General features: G+C 41.6%; 1 protein-coding gene and 1 long non-coding RNA gene across 4 annotated transcripts in view; one reads left to right on the top strand and one right to left on the bottom strand.

Moving 5' to 3' along the window:
• The window catches only part of VIT (vitrin), a 63,882-nt gene extending 45,908 nt beyond the window's left edge, over positions 1 to 17,974 (bottom strand). The window contains exons 1-5 of the mRNA XM_073338364.1: positions 17,944 to 17,974; positions 13,779 to 13,844; positions 12,669 to 12,825; positions 9,792 to 9,925; positions 5,306 to 5,383 (exon numbers count right to left, since the gene is read on the bottom strand). Of these exons, the coding sequence (XP_073194465.1) occupies positions 5,306 to 5,383; positions 9,792 to 9,925; positions 12,669 to 12,825; positions 13,779 to 13,844; positions 17,944 to 17,974 (466 nt within the window). The remainder of the gene's footprint in view (positions 1 to 5,305; positions 5,384 to 9,791; positions 9,926 to 12,668; positions 12,826 to 13,778; positions 13,845 to 17,943) is intronic.
• LOC140909329 (uncharacterized) overlaps positions 1 to 23,015 on the top strand; it is a 119,093-nt gene that overhangs the window by 8,392 nt on the left and 87,686 nt on the right. For all 3 annotated transcript variants that reach the window (XR_012158178.1, XR_012158180.1, XR_012158179.1), the window contains one exon: positions 8,115 to 8,222. This is a non-coding gene — a long non-coding RNA (uncharacterized lncRNA). The remainder of the gene's footprint in view (positions 1 to 8,114; positions 8,223 to 23,015) is intronic.

The following is a 23,015-nucleotide window of genomic DNA, read 5'->3' as shown; positions in this document are numbered from 1 at the left end:
GATGAGATAGAATGTAAAGAAATAAGAAGCGATGAAATGGATATGACTGAGTCTGTCTGGGCAACAATTAAATTGGGGAAGAAAACTATTAGAGCCTCCCCTGGGATAGTGCTTGGGGTGTGCTATAGACCGCCGGGATCTAATTTGGATATGGATAGAGCCCTTTTTAATGTTTTTAATAAAGTAAATACTAATGGAAACTGTGTGATCATGGGAGACTTTAACTTCCCAGATATAGACTGGAGGACGAGTGCTAGTAATAATAATAGGGCTCAGATTTTCCTAGATGTGATAGCTGATGGATTCCTTCAGCAAGTAGTTGCTGAACCGACTAGAGGGGATGCCATTTTAGATTTGGTCTTGGTGAGTAATGAGGACCTCATAGAGGAAATGGTTGTAGGGGATAATCTTGGCTCAAGTGATCATGAGCTAATTCAGTTCAAATTGAATGGAAGGATTAACAAAAATAAATCTGCAACTAGGGTTTTTGATTTCAAAAGGGCTGACTTTCAAAAATTAAGGAAATTAGTTAGGGAAGTGGATTGGACTGAAGAATTTATGGGTTTAAAGGTAGAGGAGGCCTGGGATTATTTTAAATTAAAGCTGCAGAAGCTATCGGAAGCCTGCATCCCAAGAAAGGGGAAAAAATTCATAGGCAGGAGTTGTAGACCAAGCTGGATGAGCAAGCATCTTAGAGAGGTAATTAAGAAAAAGCAGAAAGCATATAGGGAGTGGAAGAAGGGAGGGATCAGTAAGGAAAGCTACCTTATTGAGGTCAGAATATGTAGGGATAAAGTGAGACAGGCTAAAAGTCAAGTAGAGTTGGACCTTGCAAAGGGAATTAAAACCAATAGTAAAAGGTTCTATAGTCATATAAATAGGAAGAAAACAAAGAAAGAAGTGGGACCGCTAAAAACTGAGGATGGAGTGGAGGTCAAGGATAATCTAGGCATGGCCCAATATCTAAACAAATACTTTGCCTCAGTCTTTAATAAGACTAAAGAGGATCTTAGGGATAATGGTAGCATGATAAATGGGAATGAGGATATGGAGGTAGACATCACCATATCTGAGGTAGAAGCGAAACTCAAACAGCTTAATGGGACTAAATCGGGGGGCCCAGATAATCTTCATCCAAGAATATTAAAAGAATTGGCACAAGAAATTGCAAGCCCATTAGCAAGAATTTTTAATGAATCTGTAAACTCAGGGGTTGTACCGTATGATTGGAGAATTGCTAACATAGTTCCTATTTTTAAGAAAGGGAAAAAAAGTGATCCAAGTAATTATAGGCCTGTTAGTTTGACATCTGTAGTATGCAAGGTCTTGGAAAAAATTTTGAAGGAGAAGGTAGTTAAGGACATTGAAGTCAATGGTAAATGGGACAAAATACAACATGGTTTTACAAAAGGTAGATCGTGCCAAACCAACCTGATCTCCTTCTTTGAGAGAGTAACAGATTTTTTAGATAAAGGAAACGCAGTGGATCTAATTTACTTAGATTTTAGTAAGGCGTTTGATACTGTGCCACATGGGGAATTATTAGTTAAATTGGATAAGATGGGCATCAATAGGAAAATTGAAAGGTGGATAGGGAATTGGTTAAAGGGGAGACTACAACGGGTCCTACTGAAAGGTGAACTGTCAAGTTGGAGGGAGGTTACCAGTGGAGTTCCTCAAGGATCAGTTTTGGGACCAATCTTATTTAATCTTTTTATTACTGACCTGGGCACAAAAAGTGGGAGTGTGCTAATAAAGTTTGCAGATGATACAAAGCTGGGAGGTATTGCTAATTTAGAGAAGGACAGGGATACCCTACAGGAGGATCTGGATGACCTTGTAAACTGGAGTAATAGGAATAGGATGAAATTTAATAGTGAGAAGTGTAAGGTCATGCATTTAGGGATTAATAACAAGAATTTTAGTTATAAGCTAGGGACGCATCAACTAGAAGTAACGGAGGAGGAAAAGGACCTTGGGGTATTGGTTGATCATAGGATGACTATGAGCTGCCAATGTGATATGGCTGTGAAAAAAGCTAATGTCGTCTTGGGATGCATCAGGAGAGGTATTTCCAGTAGGGATAAGGAGGTTTTAGTACCGTTATATAAGGCACTGGTGAGACCTCGCCTGGAATACTGTGTGCAGTTCTGGTCTCCCATGTTTAAGAAGGATGAATTCAAACTGGAACAGGTACAGAGAAGGGCTACTAGGATGATCCGAGGAATGGAAAACTTGTCTTATGAAAGGAGACTCAGGGAGCTTGGCTTGTTTAGCCTAACTAAAAGAAGGTTGAGGGGAGATATGATTGCTCTCTATAAATATATCAGAGGGATAAATACCAGAGAGGGAGAGGAATTATTTAAACTCAGTACCAATGTGGACACAAGAACAAATGGATATAAACTGGCCACTAGGAAATTTAGATTAGAAATTAGACGAAGGTTTCTAACCATCAGAGGAGTGAAGTTTTGGAATGGCCTTCCGAGGGAAGTAGTGGGGGCAAAAGATCTATCTTGCTTTAAGATTAAACTCGATAAGTTTATGGAGGAGATGGTATGATGGGATAACATGGTTTTGGTAATTAAATATTCATGGTAAATAGGCCCAATGGCCTGTGATGGGTTTTTAGATGGGGTAAGATCCAAGTTACCGGGGAAAGAATTTTCTGTAGTATCTGGCTGATGAATCTTGCCCATATGCTCAGGGTTTAGCTGATCGCCATATTTGGGGTCGGGAAGGAATTTTCCTCCAGGGCAGATTGGAAGGCCCTGGAGGTTTTTCGCCTTCCTCTGTAGCATGGGGCACGGGTCACTTGCTGGAGGATTCTCTGCTCCTTGAGGACTTCAATAGCACAGATATAGGTGTGAGGTCTTTTTTAGGAGTGGTGGGTGAAATTCTGTGGCCTGCATTGTGCAGGAGGTCAGACTAGATGATCATAATGGTCCCTTCTGACCTAAATATCTATGAATCTATGAATAAGGAAGAGGTAACCTTCTGTTAGAAGATGGATCCTGTATCCTTTACAGAAACCCTAATGTGACAAATCAATGGCCAAGCTGTGCTCCTTTGATAGGCACAGTTTGGCTGGGAACATGGATGTCTGGTGGGAAGAGTGCTCTTTGGGGAGGGGAGGGGTCAGGGCTCTCTGGTTCATGTGGAATTGGGCTGAGGAGAAACATGTCAGAAGATTAATCAAAGACTGGGTTTGATACAGGAATTGTTATTAATCCCTTTGGTCATCTTGGAGTTTTCCTCTCAACAGCACACAACATCACTTGCCAGGATCTTTTCCAGTTCATGCTGTTTAATGGAAGACCAATGGCCAATACATTTTCTGCCATCCATGGTTTGCTGATGGCCGAGGCCACTCACATATTGTACGTGTAATTGAGAAGTGGTTGGATGAGGCTTCCTCGGATTAATTTCTGGTCTGAGATGTGATCAGAGCACCAATCGCAGAAATAGTATTTTGAGTTAGACTGATTGCAGTCCATTGAGGCTTTAAAGTCCTATCCCATGGCTGTGGTGGCACCTGCCCTGGTGTTCCCAGCTGTGGTAGGAGGCTCAATAAGTGGGTGTATTTGGGGTAAGTCTTTTGGTTTTCTTTTCCTTTTCCTGGAAGGAGACAAATTTTCAAAAGCATGGTCTCACTTCCATGGGTGTGATTTGTCCCCATATAATATATGCCTGGGAAGGTTGTGCTTTCTTTCTTTTTTGGTTGGCCTGTTTGAATTGCAGGCACAAACCTGAACACTTGCACCTGTAAATATTTGACTATGAATGCAAGTCAGTCACTGAGAGGTGAAAATACTTAGATTTGCGAATGTAACTCACTTTGTAGGTGCAAAGTCTCTGCTGAAAATGTTCCAGGGGTAAACTAACCGGTCCTTAATACAGCTTAAAATTTAGGCTACGAGTCACTTGTGTTAAATTTGTACATGTGCCGTGAGATTTCTGTAACTAGGACCACTTCATTGATCCAATAAAAAGCAGGCAGTTGGACTAGATGACCTCCTGAGGTCTCTTCCAACTCTGGTAGTCTATGAAATGATAGAAACAAAGTCTTATTTTTGTGCTGTGAACATGTGCTGAGAACAAAGTGCGTGGATTTTGAGCTATATATTTGCAATACAAGCAACTAGAATATGCAAGTGTCACTATGTAATTGTGCAAAAAAAACCAGCCCATGACTTTGAGGATAACAACCCCCATATTTTACTTTCATGCAATAATGTGCAATTGGGTAACGTTAGTAGCGACAAACATTTGTCCAGCATGAGCGTGTCCAGAATCCACATGTCGATAAACACGTGAACTCATTGAGAAGCCACAAAATAGCCACATGGTAGCACTGCTAAATAGTAGTGGGTAACCTCATCAAGGTTCAGAAATCACACTGGCAGGCTGTGAATCACTAACAGAAAAGTGCATCGCACTATAAGAAAGTGGTAGGGGTATACCCAGGGCATCATCTCACACAGTCAATCACATGTGATGGCCAAATAGGATGTCTGATTAGGGCTGGGGCCATTCAGTACTGTTTTTATATGCTTATCAACAATAGATCTGCCCTCTATTACAACCCCAGTGGCTCCTATGTGCATTACACTGATGCAGATATCTACTGCATTTTAGTGACAAAGATATTAACAATAGTCAATATACCAGAGATTAACTGGTATAAGACCCGATCCAAAGCTCATTGAAGTTGATGGGAGGCTGTCCATTGATTTCAACTGATTTTATACCAGGGACGTAGAATAGAGTGCAGGTTAGAAAGGTGTCCATAGGGAAGGTGCCCATTACTGCACTAGGCTGGCAGTTCTTTGAAAGGACTGGGGCTGTTGTCAGTTGACATACTTATTGTGGTTTTTATGTATTATTATCCATGCAGTTGATCACCCAAAGAGGGATGAGTAAATATCATCAGACAAAAAGGGAAATATATACCCCCTAACCACAGGTGGAATCCAAAACTCATTCATGCAAGTGGTACAGAATCATATTCTTTGACTTAAAGCAAGAAACAACACTGGGGGAAAGAGGTCTGTGGGGAAAGATAGCAATAAATAACAATGTTCTAGAATTCTGGCATTGTTGCCACATATATTAGAGAAGAGCATGTGATGGTTTTGTATAAAGTATTAACACCAATTTGGGAGTTAATACCAAGTGATGATGCATTATTTCTGACTCATACCAATAAAAACCTTATACCATGCCCTCATGTAATATACATACATACATATATATATGGAACATATGTATAAAATATGACGGAACATCAACTGTAATTACTTGCCTGCTTTAGCAGGTGAGCTTTTTGAGGAAGAATATTCAAGAGTTGATGGGTATGTCACACCTTTCTTTGGTTTGCCTTCTGCAAAAGAAAAGAATATATCAGATTCAGAACTGTACGGCCTAGGAGCCTTTTAATGAAATGGAAAACAGTCCTGTAAATAGCTCAGTTTAATTCTAAAATATAACCCACATGACAAACTGACATCCAAAGAATTTCAAGTTCTCGTAGGGCAAAATTTGCATCAAATGTAATGAACCCCCTAATTCCCTCAGTTCTCCTTGATTCCATGATAATGTCCAAAAATCATTTCACTAAACACGTCAATATCTAAATAAGGGGAACAAGTGAAGTACTAATGCAAGAAGCTCTAAATGAATGACATGGGATCCCTTTCTTTAATGACATGACTTTTTTTTAAACCTCTGTTTCATGATATATCATTTCTAATGTGTCATTTACAATAATAACAGTGAGAATCCCATGTGTGTGCTGGGACATATGGTAGTTATATCTGGATCTAAAATGAGGGTACCTTCCCTTGAAAATGAGGCATAGTTCAGTCATGCTCTAAACCACAGACCTTTCTAGTGCCACACCACATGGCATTTCTATTGACACAGGTGGCTATGAGGACTTCTCTTCAGTAGTAGCTTTACTGCTGTTGCGTTCACAGTACTAGAGAAGCCAGAGGACACTCTATACTATAGGCCAGATTCAGAAAAGTTGGCACAGAAGGATGTGAATTGCATTTCCCTACCCCAGCTACAGTAATTGTCTCCCCTTCTCCTGCAACTGTGCCATAGAGGTGATGTACCAGTGTGGATGACAGGGGGTGTTTCTGCTTAAGCGTTAACTTCCATAAGAGCTCTGCCAGTAGGTGCTACTGAGGAGAGGCACTGGATCAGCATCACCAAGGCAACATCTCACGTCAGATGGTGCCAGCCTTTACTTTTTGAGTTGTGTGGCAGTCTTGTTCTGCCAGAGCCTCATCCCCTAGTGGATTTTCTACAACCAGGGGCCCCTGCTGGGGTTTATGCCGGTGTAAGGATAGGTGAATCTATAGTTCATGTAAGGACAATAGTTGAGTCAGAGAAGCATTGCCTTTGTTCCCCAGTTCAATCTCTTCGTAGCAACTCCAGCCCCTTTATTCCATTTCCTTTGAAAGCCTGAGCTGTTGTAACCAATAAAATCACCAGATGATGAAGTGAATTTGCTTAAGTTCCCTTTCTAAACATGGCAAGATGCGAGGGTCAGTTTCAGCGCTCACTTACACTGCCATAAGTCAGAAGTCGCTTCACTGAAGTTGAGGAAGTTAGACTGATGTACAACTGGTGTGAAAGTCAGCTCTTGTCTTAATATCTGATGCTACATCTGATTTGTAATTTAAATAATGTCTGCAAATGTGCAGCTAACGCTAAATTGCTCAGTGTGGCTGGCTACTCGGTGAGCTCTGGCGTCTTTGGTAAAGAACTGTTTGTGTCCCATGTGTGTTCCATGCATCCGTGGGAGCTGCTCTAAATGGAGAGCTGATTCTTGGTCTGGCAATCGTGCTGCTCTTACACTGACAAGAAAGCTGCCACAAAATCTGTCGGAGTTTGTATAACCATAATATGCGTTAAAAGATGGGGTTGCTGTTAAAGATGGGTTGAAAACCTGAGTATTGTTGAACATATGGATGTTTGAAAAATAGGTGCATAGGTGAAATTTTCCCCATCCTCTCACCACTTACTTGTCACTAGCACACTCAGACATTTGGGACTCTCTTTTCTTTACCTAGTAGCCACAAAACTCCCATTAACCTGAATGGAGTCATTCACATGAGTGCCAAGACATTTTGGAGCTTGAAAATGAATACGAATCTATTTGCATACCTCCTAGTCTGCTCACCACTTCAATCCTGATGACCAGGCCTTGTGCTTGTTCCCCACTCCTCCTGTGTCACACCACTTCACAGGCCAGGTCCCTTAACTGTTCCTCTTCTGCAGTCTCTTGTATAGATGCTTATTCACCCCAATAGTTTGTGATATTTAAACTGGTAAGTTTCCTATCTGGGAACAAACTGTCAGCACGCTTTCACCATACAATACCAGGTATGCTCTTGATATGCTGACAACTAACTTGGCTGGTGTATAGACAATTTCTCAGCTCGGGTGTCAAAGTTGTCTTGGAGTCAGATGCCTCAGCTGGCTTTTCTGGTGTTTTGTATTTCTAGTCTTTATGCATCTCTTTTCTTATAATTAATAATTCACAATTGTAAACAAATGTAAACTTTTTTTTGCCCGTGGGGTTTGTCTGCATCCAACCACAGGCCAACTAAAGCAGAACTAGATGAAGAGTTATGGGTCTCCATCTTTTAGCCTTTAAATTCCTCACAAAGAAAACCACATGTTTCAGAAGGCCCAGTAAGGACTCCCTTCCCTTTAAATACAACTCTCTTTCTGCATGAGCTACTATGATTACTCCCATTGACTCTCCCAATCAATTCCCTGCCATTGCAGGGGCCTCGGGCATTGGTGTACCTCAGTCCCTCCTATTCTCTGCCCATGGCATGCTATAGTTTAATCTCTGAACTGCAGTAATACTTTAGTCCAACCAGGTTATTGGATTCAACGCAGAGGTAACTGAGTGGAGTTTAGTGGCTTGTGATGTAGTCCCATCTGGCCTTAAACTCTGATTTCAGAAAGGCTACTCACAGTGCGTACAATTAAGCACAGGCAGGTTGGGGGCCTCATTCCAGGTATTTGAATGTTATCATTCCTATGTGTACCCAGTCTGGGTTGAACCTAGTCTTCTCATCTCTGTTACGTAGGTTTGTAACTTTCTTCTGCACCCTCTGTTCCATGGAGTTAATGTAACCAGAAGGTGTTGTTGTGAGAGACTCCAAAGCTCACTGGGTAGAAGCTGAGCAGCAATTCAGGTAAGAAATCCTATTTTCCCTTTACAGCCCAAAGTTAGAATTTGCTGGTTGTTAGAAGAAAGCAAGTACCAGAGGCAATTCGGCCATGACCAGAAATTCCCAACTATCCAAAGTAAATCCTCCTAAAATGTGAGCCAGGGCTGGGCTGTTAGAAAGCCGCAAAAAGAGCATCCACAAACATTCATTCAAATTCCAAATGACAGCTCAGTTTGATCATATTCCTACCCCTTATTTGCTGTTCACAGGAAAAAATATTTCTTCACTTGAATTTCTCGGGAATGGCTGTTCATACATTTGTGCTGTGTTGATCTTTCCACAAGGTATGCCTGAAATACTCGTAGTTAACTAATAGTAGCTGGTTACTTGTCTTAGCCAAGCAGTGGAAATGTGCACACCATCGCACGCCTATGTGACAGGAGGTTTAATACAGAAGCAACATAAAACAACGTAAGTTAGCACCTCCTGTACTAACTTAGACTTCTCTGTGCATTGGTAGAGGTGAGTGTAAGGGGACTTAATTTACACATCACCTCTGAATTTGTCCTGGGACTCTCAGGGCTTGTCTTTACACCCCTCTGGGGCACGTGTCACACTGTAAACAGTAGAGCGCTCTGAAGTGTCATGCTCTCACAGATTCCTAGTGTATGTTAATGTGGTTCTGTTTGAAACAGGACTACATCAACGTGCACTAGGAACCTTTTAGATTGGAGTGTGTCAGTAGGATCTACATGGGGCAGTGAGAGCGTAACACTTCAGAGCATTCTACAATTTACAGTGTAGCATGTGCCCAGAGGGGTGGAAAGACAAGCCCTAAGTTAGTGTAAGTTGTTGTAGAGTGTTGGTATGGAGGTGGGGAGGAATTCAGGACAACAAAATCTGACTTAGGAAAGAATTTAATGGACCAACACAAATCGGCTGCTACCTAGAGGTGGAGCAGAACTGTAATTAATACATTTAGGATACGCTGAAATGGTCACTTAAGACAGGATGCTGCCTCATCAGAGTCACTTGAAGAGCATTCACTGAATACGGTTTGAGATATGGGACTGGTAATCTTTTTTAATTAGGATATGTATTTCTTTTAATAAAGAGCCTTGGCACTGCCTGCTGTGGCCAATAACTGCAACAAAATGTTTTTTGCTGTTTATGGTTAAGAAGAAAAGCTTCAAAGCATGGAGTGAGTTTAACTGAAACAGATGTTTCAGGCTCTCTGCAAATTCAGGCAGACAATAGCTCTGAGATGTGAACCACCCCATCTATTTAAATGGGTGCTAACTCAGATGCCCCAGATGATACTTTGTGTCAACACAGTTATCTATTTCACTGCACATCAAAGCATGTAAGAAAGCAGAGGTATCAAATTATGAAGGTATACAGTCTACTCTGAGTGACCATTTATTTGGATGGGCTTTTAACAACACAACAGGGTGATGGGGCTTTGGTCATGCATTCAACTGGCCAGGTCCTTTGCATAGAGTACCTGTCACTTTGAAGTGTGGTAGTATAACATAATAACTGAATTAGCTCTGTAGATTTTTTTTTTTTTTGTGGGAGGAAGGAGGGTAGTACCTGAAACAATGAAGGACTCCCTCCAGCGTGGTAGGGACAAGGATCGGATTCCACTGGAGAAGCTCCCTCTGTAACCAGATTGTCCAGCAACTTTCTGAACAAGGATCTTCCCTCCTGAGTTGTCAATAGTACCACTACAAAAGGGGGTCGGGAAGTGTTAAATGATATCAGAAATGAGGCAGAAAAACTTAGAAAATGTTCAACTATACAAGAGTTAGGAAAGTGTTCTCTCTCATTTTAAATGACATGGTTGAGGTTACAACAGTCCTTGGTGCCACTTGAAGAAGTCTGCGGCTAAGAAGTGTTTGTGCACTTACAGCTGTCGTAGGGGTCTTGTATTTTAACCTGACTCAATTGTCAGTATGTGGCTGAAGTTAATTGTGTCTGATGGCATTGTTCTGAACCGGCACTGCCGGTCAGACATGTCCCTGGCTCCTGAAGTACCAGCCCTAGAATTATAGGAAAAAAAGGGCAGAACTCTTTCCTGAGTTACTTTGTGCAACCGTGTTGACTCCAGTTGGATTTTTAAGTCAGGCAGGATTTAGCATAAAACTTCTAACATTCTGGACTCTAGAGCTTGAGTCAGATCTCACTGCCTTTATACCATGGTACGTACATTAACTCTGAGAGTTGTGATTTATGGATATGTAAGTAGGACGAGATTCAGGGCCCAAGAATCTAAACTAAATTTTGACAAATAGGAGGGTAATTTCCCCCTTTATTTCACAGAACTTAGAATTTTCCCTGTTCGAAAGAAATCAGTCATGTATCACCTGTATCTGGTTGTGCCTGATTCTGATCTCACCCTGATGTAAATCAAAAGAAACACCACTAAAATCAGTGGAAAACATGGCAGCTTGTGTGTGTGCTGAATGCTACAAAGTGTTTACCATGTGTGATGACATTATATGAATCCTAATGTGTAAGACGTGTCAGCTTCTGCAACCCAGACACTGAAGCATTGGTTTGAAAACCAAGAAGGGACTGCTACTGTAAACAGAGAAGTCTAGTTATAGTGTGTAAGCTAAGTGGAATGAGAAACATAAAATGGTGAAAAGTAACTTAGAGCTTTACAATTCTCTTTGAATAATTTCAGTTGTTGCTGGCAATAGAAGGAAAGGAAACTCACAGCTTTCATACACACTTCAGAATAGTCAACAAATCCAAACACAAATGGCACCTAGAGAAAACTGAGACCTTCTGCTCCAAAAATATAGGCCTCTACCACTTAAGCAACAGGAGAAACTACATTCTCGATCAGTATGTTGTGTTTGCAAAAAGAAAAGGAGTACTTGTGGCACCTTAGAGACTAACCAATTTATTTGAGCATGAGCTTTTGTGAGCTACAGCTCACTTCATCGGATGCATACCGTGGAATCCGATGAAGTGAGCTGTAGCTCACGAAAGCTCATGCTCAAATAAATTGGTTAGTCTCTAAGGTGCCACAAGTACTCCTTTTCTTTTTGCGAATACAGACTAACACGGCTGTTACTCTGAAACCTATGTTGTGTTTGTGTCAAAAACAATTCAAACCTGTCTGCCCCTAGATATTCATGCACAATTCCCATTTTAGTCAATGGGAATTGTACACAAGTATTTTGAAGGAAGAATTTGTTTTTTGTAAGCTAGTCACTTGACAATTCAATAACAAACACCTGAATGCAGATGACTTCAGCCAGCAGATGGCAGTGGTCTATATACATAAAAGCTAGCTGGTACAATAAAGAGATGCATAGGATTTTTATCCACACAGTGTGTCTCTCTCAGTTTACGTTATACTCCACCAGTGAATTGCTTGCAGTTTGGTGTGGCAGTTTGTAAAGTACCTTTTCACCAATTCTGTTTTTTCTGTGCCATGTTTATGTCACTCAGTATTTGGAGCATGGATGGCTTTAGTGTGGGTTGGGTTCAGTTGTACCCCAGAGTGCAAAAACAGCCAAATGTACATTCCTCCCAGCCTGGTGAGGAGGGGAAACGGGGAGCGGGAGTCATGAGCAGCTGGGCTGAACCTGAGCGCCCGGTCACAATTTGTGGAGCTGAGCCCAGCCCATGGGACAGGAGCTACCACTACAGGATGAGAGTGGGTGGACTTGCTCTCCCGTCCCACTACTACTCCCGCAGCCCTCCCTTCCACACTGGGTTGGGATTAGGATTGTGGTGCTGGGGTAGAGGGTCATGCTTCAGGTGGTTGGAGCCCCCTTGGCAATTATGTATAGTGTACCCATTGATCCGGGAGGCTACCTGTGCCCCTGGTTTGTAGCAGATGCTTTCAATGGATGTTTTCAGGGTCTTTTTCTAGCTTAAACTGGATCACTAAAAAGAGTCCTACCAAGAGACATGATAACCTATGGTGCCTACATATTATTAGTGAGATTATTATTTATGTGACACCATGAACACGTGTGATGGTATAAAATAGTGCGACAACAGTCATTTGCTATCCATAAATGAGTGATCTGGAAAAGTCTGAGCACCTCCTGTAAGGTGCTGAGCACACTCAGTAATAACTAACATGTAGATCTTACAGCGCTTTTCATCAGTAGATCTCAAATCCCCCTGCAACAAAGTGTCATTATTCCTACTTTAGAGATGGGGAAACAGGCACAGAGGTGAAGTGCCTTGCTCAAGGTCACCCCGCAGGCCAGTGGCAGAGCTGGGAACAACAAATGATTTCAGTAGACGTTTTGGGTGCCAAGCGCTCTCAGATTGGACCCGTCACATCAAATACTGTCTCTCTCTTATACTCTTTTTTTATAAGAATTGTGGCCTACAATCCAATCTGCAAAGACCAGGCAGGGTTTAGGGCAAAGCCAATGACCCCCTACACTGGAATTATAATTCTGTATTGCAGTGTCTCAGTAGTTTAAAGCTGCTGACCTGTGAATAGCAGCACCGCACACACTGGAAAAAGAAGCATAAATGTCGGTGCCATAAACACGGTATTTTATGTCTTGACATCCCGGTGGACATTTTGCAATGAATTCTGGATTGATTATCTTCCCTGCTTTGATATCGCAGTCTATCTCAGGTACATCTGTGAATGCAAAAAAACTGAAAAGTTAGATTTAATACTCCAATAGTTCTGTAACCATGTAACTCACAACAGTGTCCTCTTTAAGCATATGGGTGAATGCCTTCAGGGCACAAGAGGTGTTTGCAAGTAACATCATAAATACATGACAAGGGTAAGGTTGTAACAAAAGATGGATTGAGGAAGTCAATGGCCATTTCTGACCCTCAAGGAAATCTCCAGTGTAATCTAAAAGATTCTAATCACTATGGGATAGATTGTGGTCATACAATGGGGGAAAGGGGCAGAAGAGAGATCTGGGAGTTGTATGCATCCCTGAGGCAGAATGCCTGCCAGTGTTCCCCTTGTGGTAATATGGTTCTGTTTCACCCGCCAAGGCAAGGCTGTGGCAAAATGCTATGATCTTGCCGTAAACCATTAAAAATGTTTGACTGCTATGCACAGCAAACAAGGGATATAAATATAAACTTAAGCTCTGTTTTATCTTCACCAATTAGATTATACAACCTAGTGGCAGGCTTGAATTTCACCCAATGCAGCAAAACTGAATGCACAGAAAAGTCCTTTTGGGACTGTAGCTAGAAGTCCTATAGCTAGAAGTCCTTGTCCCCTTCCAATGGTTAAGATGCACAGGTTTCACCTTCCAGTGTGTGTATTTCAACATATTTATGTCTCTTACCTAGGCTTTTGTACCAGGCTCTTCACTATGGTATCTGAGTATTTATTTATATGTAGTATGCCATATGCTGTATTAGATATATTTCACTTGATATATACATTTCATTATGTGATGCATATGTTTTACACAAAGGGGCTGTGTATTGTTGTATCTTCCTGATGGTTCCTAACAGAAGCGCCAAGGAGTTGATGGAAGATAGCCATAGCTTCACTCCGTTTGTTTGTTTTTCTGGACATTCCTGTTTGAAGCAATTAGGCATGCTGCTAAGACTACTTACATAGTTTAGCCTTTTTGTTCTTCTTTGTAGCTTCTTTAGTTGCATATGTACAAGTCAGAAACAAAGCTAAGACAAAGAAAATACAATGTCAGGTAAACAGGCAACTGCCAGCATCTTTCAGCACATGCTTCTGTGCCTGGATTTTCTGCAGCTCAGATTTATTATTAATCAACCTGTTTTAAAAAATGAAATTAACATTTTTCCAGAAACAAGTAGAATTCTGTTTGAAAAGATATATTTCAGTGGTGTGTGTTTGTTTGTTTGTAGGGAAGTAGAGATTGACTGGCTGTTGGAACACTTACATTTTCACACAATACATAATTAACTTGCAGGAATTCACTACCAAAAGATGCAATTGAGTCCAAGAGCTTAACAGGCTCAAGAAAGGATTAGACATTTTCATGAGTAATGAGAGCACCCACTAGTATATAAAATAGACTAAATAACGTTAGGGATAGAAAACCTCATGCCTTATGGCTGCACAAACCAACAATTAACTGAGGGATTAGGGAGGGGTTGGCTAGGAAGAAACTTCCCCTATACGCAGGTTATTCCTTAACACAGCACAGATGAAAGTTTTAGTGCCCAAGCAGGTGGTATTGGGCTCGGATGGAGACAGGCTGCTAGACTAGATGGACCACTGACCTGATTTGGTTTGGCAATTACTATTCTCCTACAGTTAATGTATCACCAGAGGCTGAGGTTTATAGTTTAACTATTTCAATGCTTTTTTTTTTTTTAATGTGGGAGTTAACTATATGGTGGTGACAGGTAGATCTCACTTACCATTATAGGGCTGTCTGCTAATTAATGGTCATACAAAAATGTTAAATTTTCTGGACTTGTTATAGGTACTATATTGTGCATTAACCTGCATTAGAAACATGTTTAAGAGTAACAGCCGTGTTAGTCTGTATTCGCAAAAAGAAAAGGAGTACTTGTGGCACCTTAGAGACTAACAAATTTATTTGAGCATAAGCTTTCGTGAGCTACAGCTCACTTCATTGGATGCATACTGTGGAAAGTGTAGAAGATTTTTTTATATACACACAAAGCATGAAAAAATACCTCCTCCCACCCTACTCTCCTGCTGGTAATAGCTTATCTAAAGTGATCACAAACATGCTCACCCTCCTGAGTCCCATATGTATTTGCAGTTGTTCACAGTCTGATTTAGGACCTTGTTCCTTGCCTTTTGTGGCTAGAAATACACAGAAGTTGAATGTGCTTTTCAAGATCCTTGACTGTGTTTAAACGCACAGATTCATGCTCTTCTCCCCTGCCTGGGGCAGACCTGACAGTGCTGTGGATCTGATTGGGCTGGGGGGCACGATCTGTTGAATACACTGAGTCCAAGGCTCCACAGAAATATTTAGTGGATTGCTGGACATACACTTGTTGCAACTTCTCATCCACATCCTTCCCCAGCAATGGCAGTGTGGTGCTTCATGCCTCATCCAGTCAGTGGTAACCCACTGTGACTGTGTGCATGTAGACAGGAAGAGTCACCATGATGCTAGCAGGGACATAAACTGCTGCTCTGCACAGCAGTAACTTACAGTGTGCATTGTTTTGTAAACTGCAAGTCTTTAGATGGGAATTATGCTACATGGAGCCACTTGAAGATTTTGTCATGTACTGTAGGATGCTCATTGCATGTAGCTGCACATTATGAAGAGTAGCATGACATGTAGCCTTCCCCTCCATGTGGCCTCATTCCCCATTTTCCACAGGTCTGTTGAAGTTTTGCCTTTGTCTTTATTTCACAGTGAAGGGGAGCATATAGCTAGATATTTATTTCCAAATTCTGTGCAATCCACACCTCTCCTGTTGTTACACAGGGCTACCTGAGACTCATCCGATGAAGTGAGCTGTAGCTCATGAAAGCTCATGCTCAAATAAATTGGTTAGTCTCTAAGGTGCCACAAGTACTCCTTTTCTTTTTGCGAATACAGACTAACACGACTGTTACTCTGAAACCTGTCTTCTGTATGTAGAGTTTAGAAATGCATGTTTAGTAATTTCGTCTAATAGGTCCCCTAATCCATAGGCTTTGATATCTGCACTTAGTTTTTTTTATTTAAGGTACATATAGATCCTTTAGAGAACGCGTAGCGGCTCCAAGACCTTACACAAACAATCTGGGTTTGGCTGAATGGATCAAACATGATTTTTTTTTGGTGTGTTTTAGTTACAAGTTTCTCTTTGATAGAATCCACCCACCATCTTGCCTAGGTGGATTTTCCATCACTAACTGTGGTACTGCCCTAAGTGGGAACTGTCAAGGACGGTTGCTTCTCTGGTGGGTGCTTATCTTGTGTTTTGCTTCTGTATCAGGTACCTTCCCTTTTGAGAAGTTCTTGCAGAGGAGGTAATATTGCTTGTGGGTTGGGTATAAATCTGCTTAGACTGTGGATCATGTCTAATCCTTTTCATTTCAGGGATGGATTCAGGAGGCTGCATGTCCAGCTTTAATTTACATGGGGCTGGATGGCTGAAGATCAGGGAGCAGCAACCAGCTCCCTGCAGTATTCTCTTCCCTCCCCCCACTCCACTGCATCAGAATTTAGCTTATGTGGGATGAAGAATCTGCTCCCAGTTGTAGAGGAACTGTCCCACTTTTCTGGGCACTGCAGTCAGAACTCCACATTACGCACTGACAGTGAGAACATTTTCCACTCTTTCTTCAATAACCTAATACATAACATTCAGTTTAACTCCTCTTCTACTTTAGAGAGGATTAGAATTCCCCATGCTGTGTGAACGGACACTATAATAATATGTTTAAATTTAATCCTGACTGGAGTGTGCCATAGCAATCTTATTCCTCCCTTCCCATCCCTAAATTGCTACAGATTTCTTCCAGCAAGTGCATGGACTTAATAGCTCTTGGAACTTGTTCAAAGGAGGGAGCAGTGCCCTGCCTCCATGCCACACTATGTAAATTGAGTATGAGAGCCACTTACTTCAAATGGCAGGCATTCCAAACAAAGCTTGGTAACTCTGTTACTTGAGAGAAGTGGAATTGTCAGTGGGGACAATGGGAGGCACAATTGGGGACAAAAGGCTCTTCCATTTTTTAAAAATAGAACCCATCAAAAAGAAAGGACCAAATTCTGCCCTGACTGACCCCTCATGTCATGTCAGTGAATTCAGCTGGGTTACATGTAGTATTAGGGCAGACCTTGGTCTAGAGAAAATAATCAAGCCCTTGGTCTCTTGCCTTGTGGCAGACTGAACTGAGCAGATTAAAATGAAGGGGAAAATATAGCTAACCCGGAGTATCCAACCATCCTTGACAGTTCCCACTTAGTGATGGAGTACCACAGTTAGTGATGGAGGATGCAGCTAGGCAAGATGATGGGCGGATTCTATTAAAGAGAAACTTGTAACTAAAACACACCAAAAAAAAATCATGTTTGATCCATTCAGCCAAACCCAGATTGTTCGTGTAAGGTCTTGGAGCTGCTACGCGCTCTCTAAAGGAGCAGGTCTCTCCTGCATAACATCCTAAACATGATAGCAAGGTATATTTCCAGCCCTTTTCCCTGAATATCATCTTGATCATGTGAAAGGTCCTGCATCCTCTTTGGACTCAGGAAAAAAAACCCATAAAAGAAGATCTTCGCAGCATGAAATACACATTGTTCTTCCTTGGAGGAGGCTTTTAAGATTTAGACATGGCATAATCGTCTAGTCTACTGTAATTATTGCAGCCCATGTGCAGTCTAATGATCAGTCCATGTGATTAATGTAATTTTTTTGGGTGGGGAAATCAAGAAACTGGGGTAACCAGGATTGAATATAGCTGCTCAAGGTCCTCCTGCATCTTCTACTGGGAGCCCAACTACCTGTGGCAGACCTAAATAAACACAGGAAGCCGCTAGCCATTGACTTGGATTGGAGAACGAAAGTGTCCCTTCCAGGTCTTTCAGTCATCTTTGAAAGTTTTTCCATGACGTTGTAATTTTGTCCAGATCTCAGATACCTCTTTCCCCAGGAGAGTGCCTTTCTTAGCAAACATTTCTGGCTTTCACTACGGAACCCAAAATGTCTGCATCATTCAGATCTGCATTGTTCATATGACATGGACGCTTTCCCAAAGTCATTGACCCAGTCCTAGACAATGTTTGTATGTGTATTTGTGTAGTCTATACTTACTTACCAAAGAAGGCTGCAATGATTGATGCCTTCATGGCAAGAACAACAAAATCAGCAGGTTCAGTAAAGTGCACTAGAAAAGAAAACAAAATAACACTGTCACATTGCATTCAGAGGTAGCATACTGGTGGCGAGGAGAGGGAGAGGGATGGGGATGAGGAGGTAGTTCTGCGCACTACCCCTTAGCCCTCCGAAGTCCTAGCATCCTGAATCCTCTTCTTATGGAAGAGGTATGCGTAATAAAGACTTGAAATATGCTAATAGAGAGTGCTATAGCAAGTAAACTAATTTGAGTTTGATGAATGGGGCCAGGATTTCACTCCTGGAATCTTTTCAGGTAAATGGGAGTTTTGCCATTTACTTCAATACAGCCAGAATTTCAGTCTAGATACTTATTTCTGATGCCAGCAGCAAAGGAGGCCATGACAGAAGCTGACATACTCTTGCAGTCATAAATGTTGATTTATTTCCCTTTTGGAGAGCTCACAGGAAAAAAAACTCACGTGTTAATAGAATGAATCGGCACATCCATGACAGATTTTTTGAGGTGCTGCAGTGTTTTTCATTTCTAGTTTTTGACCACAGTGCGAATCGGGAGTGTCTCTTCCTAAGAGATTTCTTATCCTACCTTTGCAGACTTGAGAAGTTTGGACAGGAATCTGAACTTTTGGAGCCTTATGCAAATCATACTCACATAGGAACTTTTGAAGATTTCTATCACTAGATAAAAACCCCTAGGCCTGAGATTGAACAACAGCTGATGGTGGTAAAATGTGAGAATCCTATAATTAGAGTCTGAGCACACCGGTACCACTGAAAGTAAAAAATGTGAATTTAAGCTCCCAGTCAGATGGGCAAGGCACCAGATATGGCCATACACTAAGCTGTAGGGAGCTTGAAATTCTTAGAGCATTATATTTCATTCATAATTATCATTCCATTGGTATCTGATTAATGCAAAAGAAATGTTTTTTTCCCCCTCCAAACAGGAGTCAGGCTCTAAGAAGGGCATCATGCTGGTTCCTGCTGTCAGTATTTGAATTCGCCCAGACAATGGGAAGGGAGGAGGGGCCTCTGACCAAAATGGTCTGCCATTGGTGGTCCCGTCAATCAGAATTCATAGTAGAGCCATCATTTTAGAGGCACTCTCCCTGGGCAAATTCAAATGTGGGCACTAGGGACCAGCACACTTTTCTTCCTAGAGGTTCCACTACGCCACAAATAATGGCAGCAACCTCCACTGGTCATATGTTGTATGGTTGAGCAGCCCTCAGCCTTCAAGTGCATGGGACTCTGAGCAGCTGCACCAGAAATTCCATTAACATCTGACCCCACTCGATTCTGGGTCCCCACCCTCCCAAGTAACTGAGTCAGTCACCCTGGCAAGGGGCTTCCTGGCTGCCTCAGCGCTGAAGCAATTGCAGGGGTTGCATGTGTCTAACACAGCCCCTGGCCATCAGCCTCCACTTTTATAGGCGTTCCAGGGGACCTACACCTACCTTTCCTGCAATGCCTTTACAAAATCCTACAGCATTTGAGCATGCCCAACACTGGCTGGTGGCAGTAGAAGTTTCCTAACCCATCCTGCAGCGGTCACAGCCACTGGGCATGCTCCAGTGCTGAAGGCACTTCTGTCGGCAATTGTAGCTTGTTTCCATAGCCTGCTCTTGCTGTGGGACACTGAGAGATGTGTGTCTACCTGCTGTGGCCTCTTCCCAGCCCCACAGCACTCTCCCCAGCCAGCCGCAATCTAGTTCTGCCTATCTCTTTTATATTCAACTTTTTTTAGGATTATCCTCACAACTGTAGGATATATGAAGCAGCACAAAAATATACTTTATTTAGGCCTATACTTCCAACTTAGTTATTCTCATACTGGAAGATATCTGAAAATGAAAACAATCAAATACAAGTCTAGTTTTAGAAGAAAAGAAAAGAAAGATTTATTACAAACTGCCTCCAAAGACCAGAAACTATCGTTTTGTAAACTTCCTAATCAACTCCTGCAGTCTGAAGTAGAAAGTCAAGAGCTGCCTCTCAATTCAGCAAGCACGAATCTGTTATTGTGTCAAGGTTTGTGAGGAAAACAATTTGTGCAGTCCACTGAAGTTGCACCTATAGTATATATTTCCAGAGAAATTTGCTTGAAACCAGCACAGTGGAAGATGAGCTATGACGCCAAAGATCCCATAGATGATGTGACAACCAAAAAAAGAAAAGAAAGAAAAATATCCAAAGATGCTATCAATGAACTTGAAAGACGCAAAACCAAGGGCACTGGAGATGAACAGGTCAACAATGGAGCAGGCCAAAGCTGTCTTCCTGCTGCAATAAATTTGATATTCCCATCTGATAAAAGTTGTTTTCAAGATTCAGTTTTATCATTTGAGCAATTGTGAATGCTTTTACAGATTGGTCCTTGCCAGCCATTGAAAGTGATGGGCCAAAAGGACAGTTTCCTTTCCCCCTCTACAAACTGCCATTTTCCATCTTCATTTGATAGAATTAAAAATGCACCACATGAAGATTTGAATGTCAAATGGCATAGCATACTCATATCTTTCAGATTATGCATGCTGTTACATTTTTGTTGTTTGGGGATATGGAAACTTGGAAAACAACATGGTTAACAGTGACTGGAACAATATGCTGTTCAGGGGAGGAGCAAACAGCATGTGCAGTCACGTGGCAACTGTACCGTTTGCGAAAGGTCATAGTATCAATACCTGTTTTGATAAAGCAACCTGTCTTTGATGGCTTGGATGTTCTACCTCAATCTGTTATGGTGGCATAGGATCTTAGTTAGCATGGTTGCAGCCTCTGGAATCCTTCAGTAAAAGAAAATTGACATGTTCCAGGTCCTCTAGACATTTGAGAGCAAAGTGAATGAGTCAGGAAACTCACGTCTGAAGAAAAGTATGAGGAAATTGTAAAAGAATCTTGGAACAGGTGGGAAGCAGTGGGTTTTGAAAACGCAAACTATCAAGCTACATTAAGAGATGTGTATGCGACATGGATGATGAATTTGTAAATGATTCTGTATTAGAAGCCAAGGATAACCATCGAAGGAAATATTTCAAGGTCTTAGACAATATATTTGGGGAACTAAAATTTTGATGTGAGAGAGATTTCAAGAGGTATCTACTCTCTGGTTTCCTCCATCCCTGGCAACTTCAAAATAAAACTTTAGAAGAGTCAAAGGAGGATTTCTTAAAATCACATGCAAATACTCAGATTTCTTTAGACTTGGGTCATGAGACTGTCTTTCAAGATGTATGGTTTTACAAAGGACACAGCGCTGTACATTTTGTCGCTTGGGGTCCAGATCTATTTGAATTTCAGTGTCCAGCTCTCTTGATGATGATCTACTGGAAATGGAAACTCTTCCTGACCATACCAGTTGGAGTGGCTAGTGCTGAACGTGCAATGAGCACTTTAAGACATGGAAAATCTACAAGCATTCAACATGATAACAGACATGGCTGAGTGTCCTTGCACTCCTTGCGATTGAGAGAGATGAGACAGCAAGTTTGGAGCTGGACAGCAACAGCATCATAGAACAAATTTGGCAAGGAAAAGTGTGAGTGTGGTGTGAGGTTCCAACAACTGGAAATACACAAGCTGACGCAGTTTGGGTGGATGCTATTTTTGTTTAGGTCGTGATGTCTGTTTAATTGGGGGTGGGTTTTTGAATTTTATCTTTTAAAAAAAGCCTAAGGACATGTGACCATTGGACTTCATGCTGGTCAGTTGCTGACCACACTCTGCCTCTTAAGTCTGCCACTGCATAGTACACTTCCTAACCATTCAGAATATTGTTCATACTTCTACAGTGAATCTGTCAAAGGAAATAGAAATCACAGTGAGTTCCAGAATGGTGAGACTTAAGAGAACCCCAGATCAGTTCTTAACCCAGTCACATCTTGATCCAACACCAAATCAATCCTTCCAAATCCATCAACAGCAAGATACCAAGGCAATAGCTCTTCCTACCCTCATAGCAGAACTTGTCATTCTATCCCTTCAATCTAGTCCCAGTAGAAGTACCTGTTGATCCCCTGCTGGCTCACCATTAAATGCTATTATAGCCAAACTTTTTTAGAAGTTGACACTGACTTTGGCTCAAACATTCTGATTTTTCAGAAGTGATCTTAAGTTGGGCACTTAAAAACTGAAGCACTGAAAACCACTGGTGGGAATTTAGGCCAGAATTCACAGGGAGTTGCGGGTGTCCATAGGTGCTTGTCCAGTCAGGATTAGATATCATTTTGTATTTTAGCAAAGTTAGAATATGTATGGAACGATAAACCTTTATTAGCAAAAGCTGAAGTTGGCATATGGGCAAACTCCTATATTTGGGGGGGGGGGGTTGTGTTGAGAAGACTTGATTGTCTGGTCTGATAAAATGCTGGAGTCAGTGAATAGCCAAGCATAGTTTGAGTTAAAGATAAAGAAATCTGGCTAGAATGATAATGGTTTTTTGTTTTTCACAGCTCATTTATTCCCTCTGTTACAGTGTAAAATAAGTTTTGATAAAGCTAGGGTTCCAAGATATTCACCGTGATAAATGATTTAGGAATAGTTGTGTGTACAGTTTTCTAGCCCTTATTGATTTAGATGAGAAGGTTTTGCTGTCCCATGTGATGGATTTTGCTCTCTCTTTCTCTGTTTTGAATGTCGGGGGTGGGGGAAGGGGGGAGGGAGGATTTCCAGTTCAGATATGCGGTGTTTGTGAAGCTGGTGAGCACGGGGTGGAGCAGAAATCATTGTCTCCCATGGAACTGGGACTGTACTCCGGGGTTTGTACCATTAAGGTTTACAAGAACTCTCAAAACTCTGACAAAGGTTCTGCTGTTCCCCAAGGCTGGCAGCCCCTGCAGCACTCTGCTGCAAACTGGAGAGTCAGAATAGATACGTGTTCAACTGGCAACAACATTCTTTTCTAGAACATTTTGAATTTTCTGCTGAAGGAAAGCAAGTAAACTGTGGGGAGTTCAGATTTAAAGGCCATTCAGTAACAAAATTCACTAGACCTATTTACTTGCAACAAGACTCCTTCAAAACAGATAATTTTTT

Source organism: Lepidochelys kempii, chromosome 3 (assembly GCF_965140265.1).
Source record: "Lepidochelys kempii isolate rLepKem1 chromosome 3, rLepKem1.hap2, whole genome shotgun sequence".
NCBI classification, from domain to species: Eukaryota; Metazoa; Chordata; order Testudines; family Cheloniidae; genus Lepidochelys; species Lepidochelys kempii.
The sequence above is the reverse complement of the archived record's forward strand: the minus strand, read 5'-3'. Positions and strand labels throughout refer to the sequence as shown.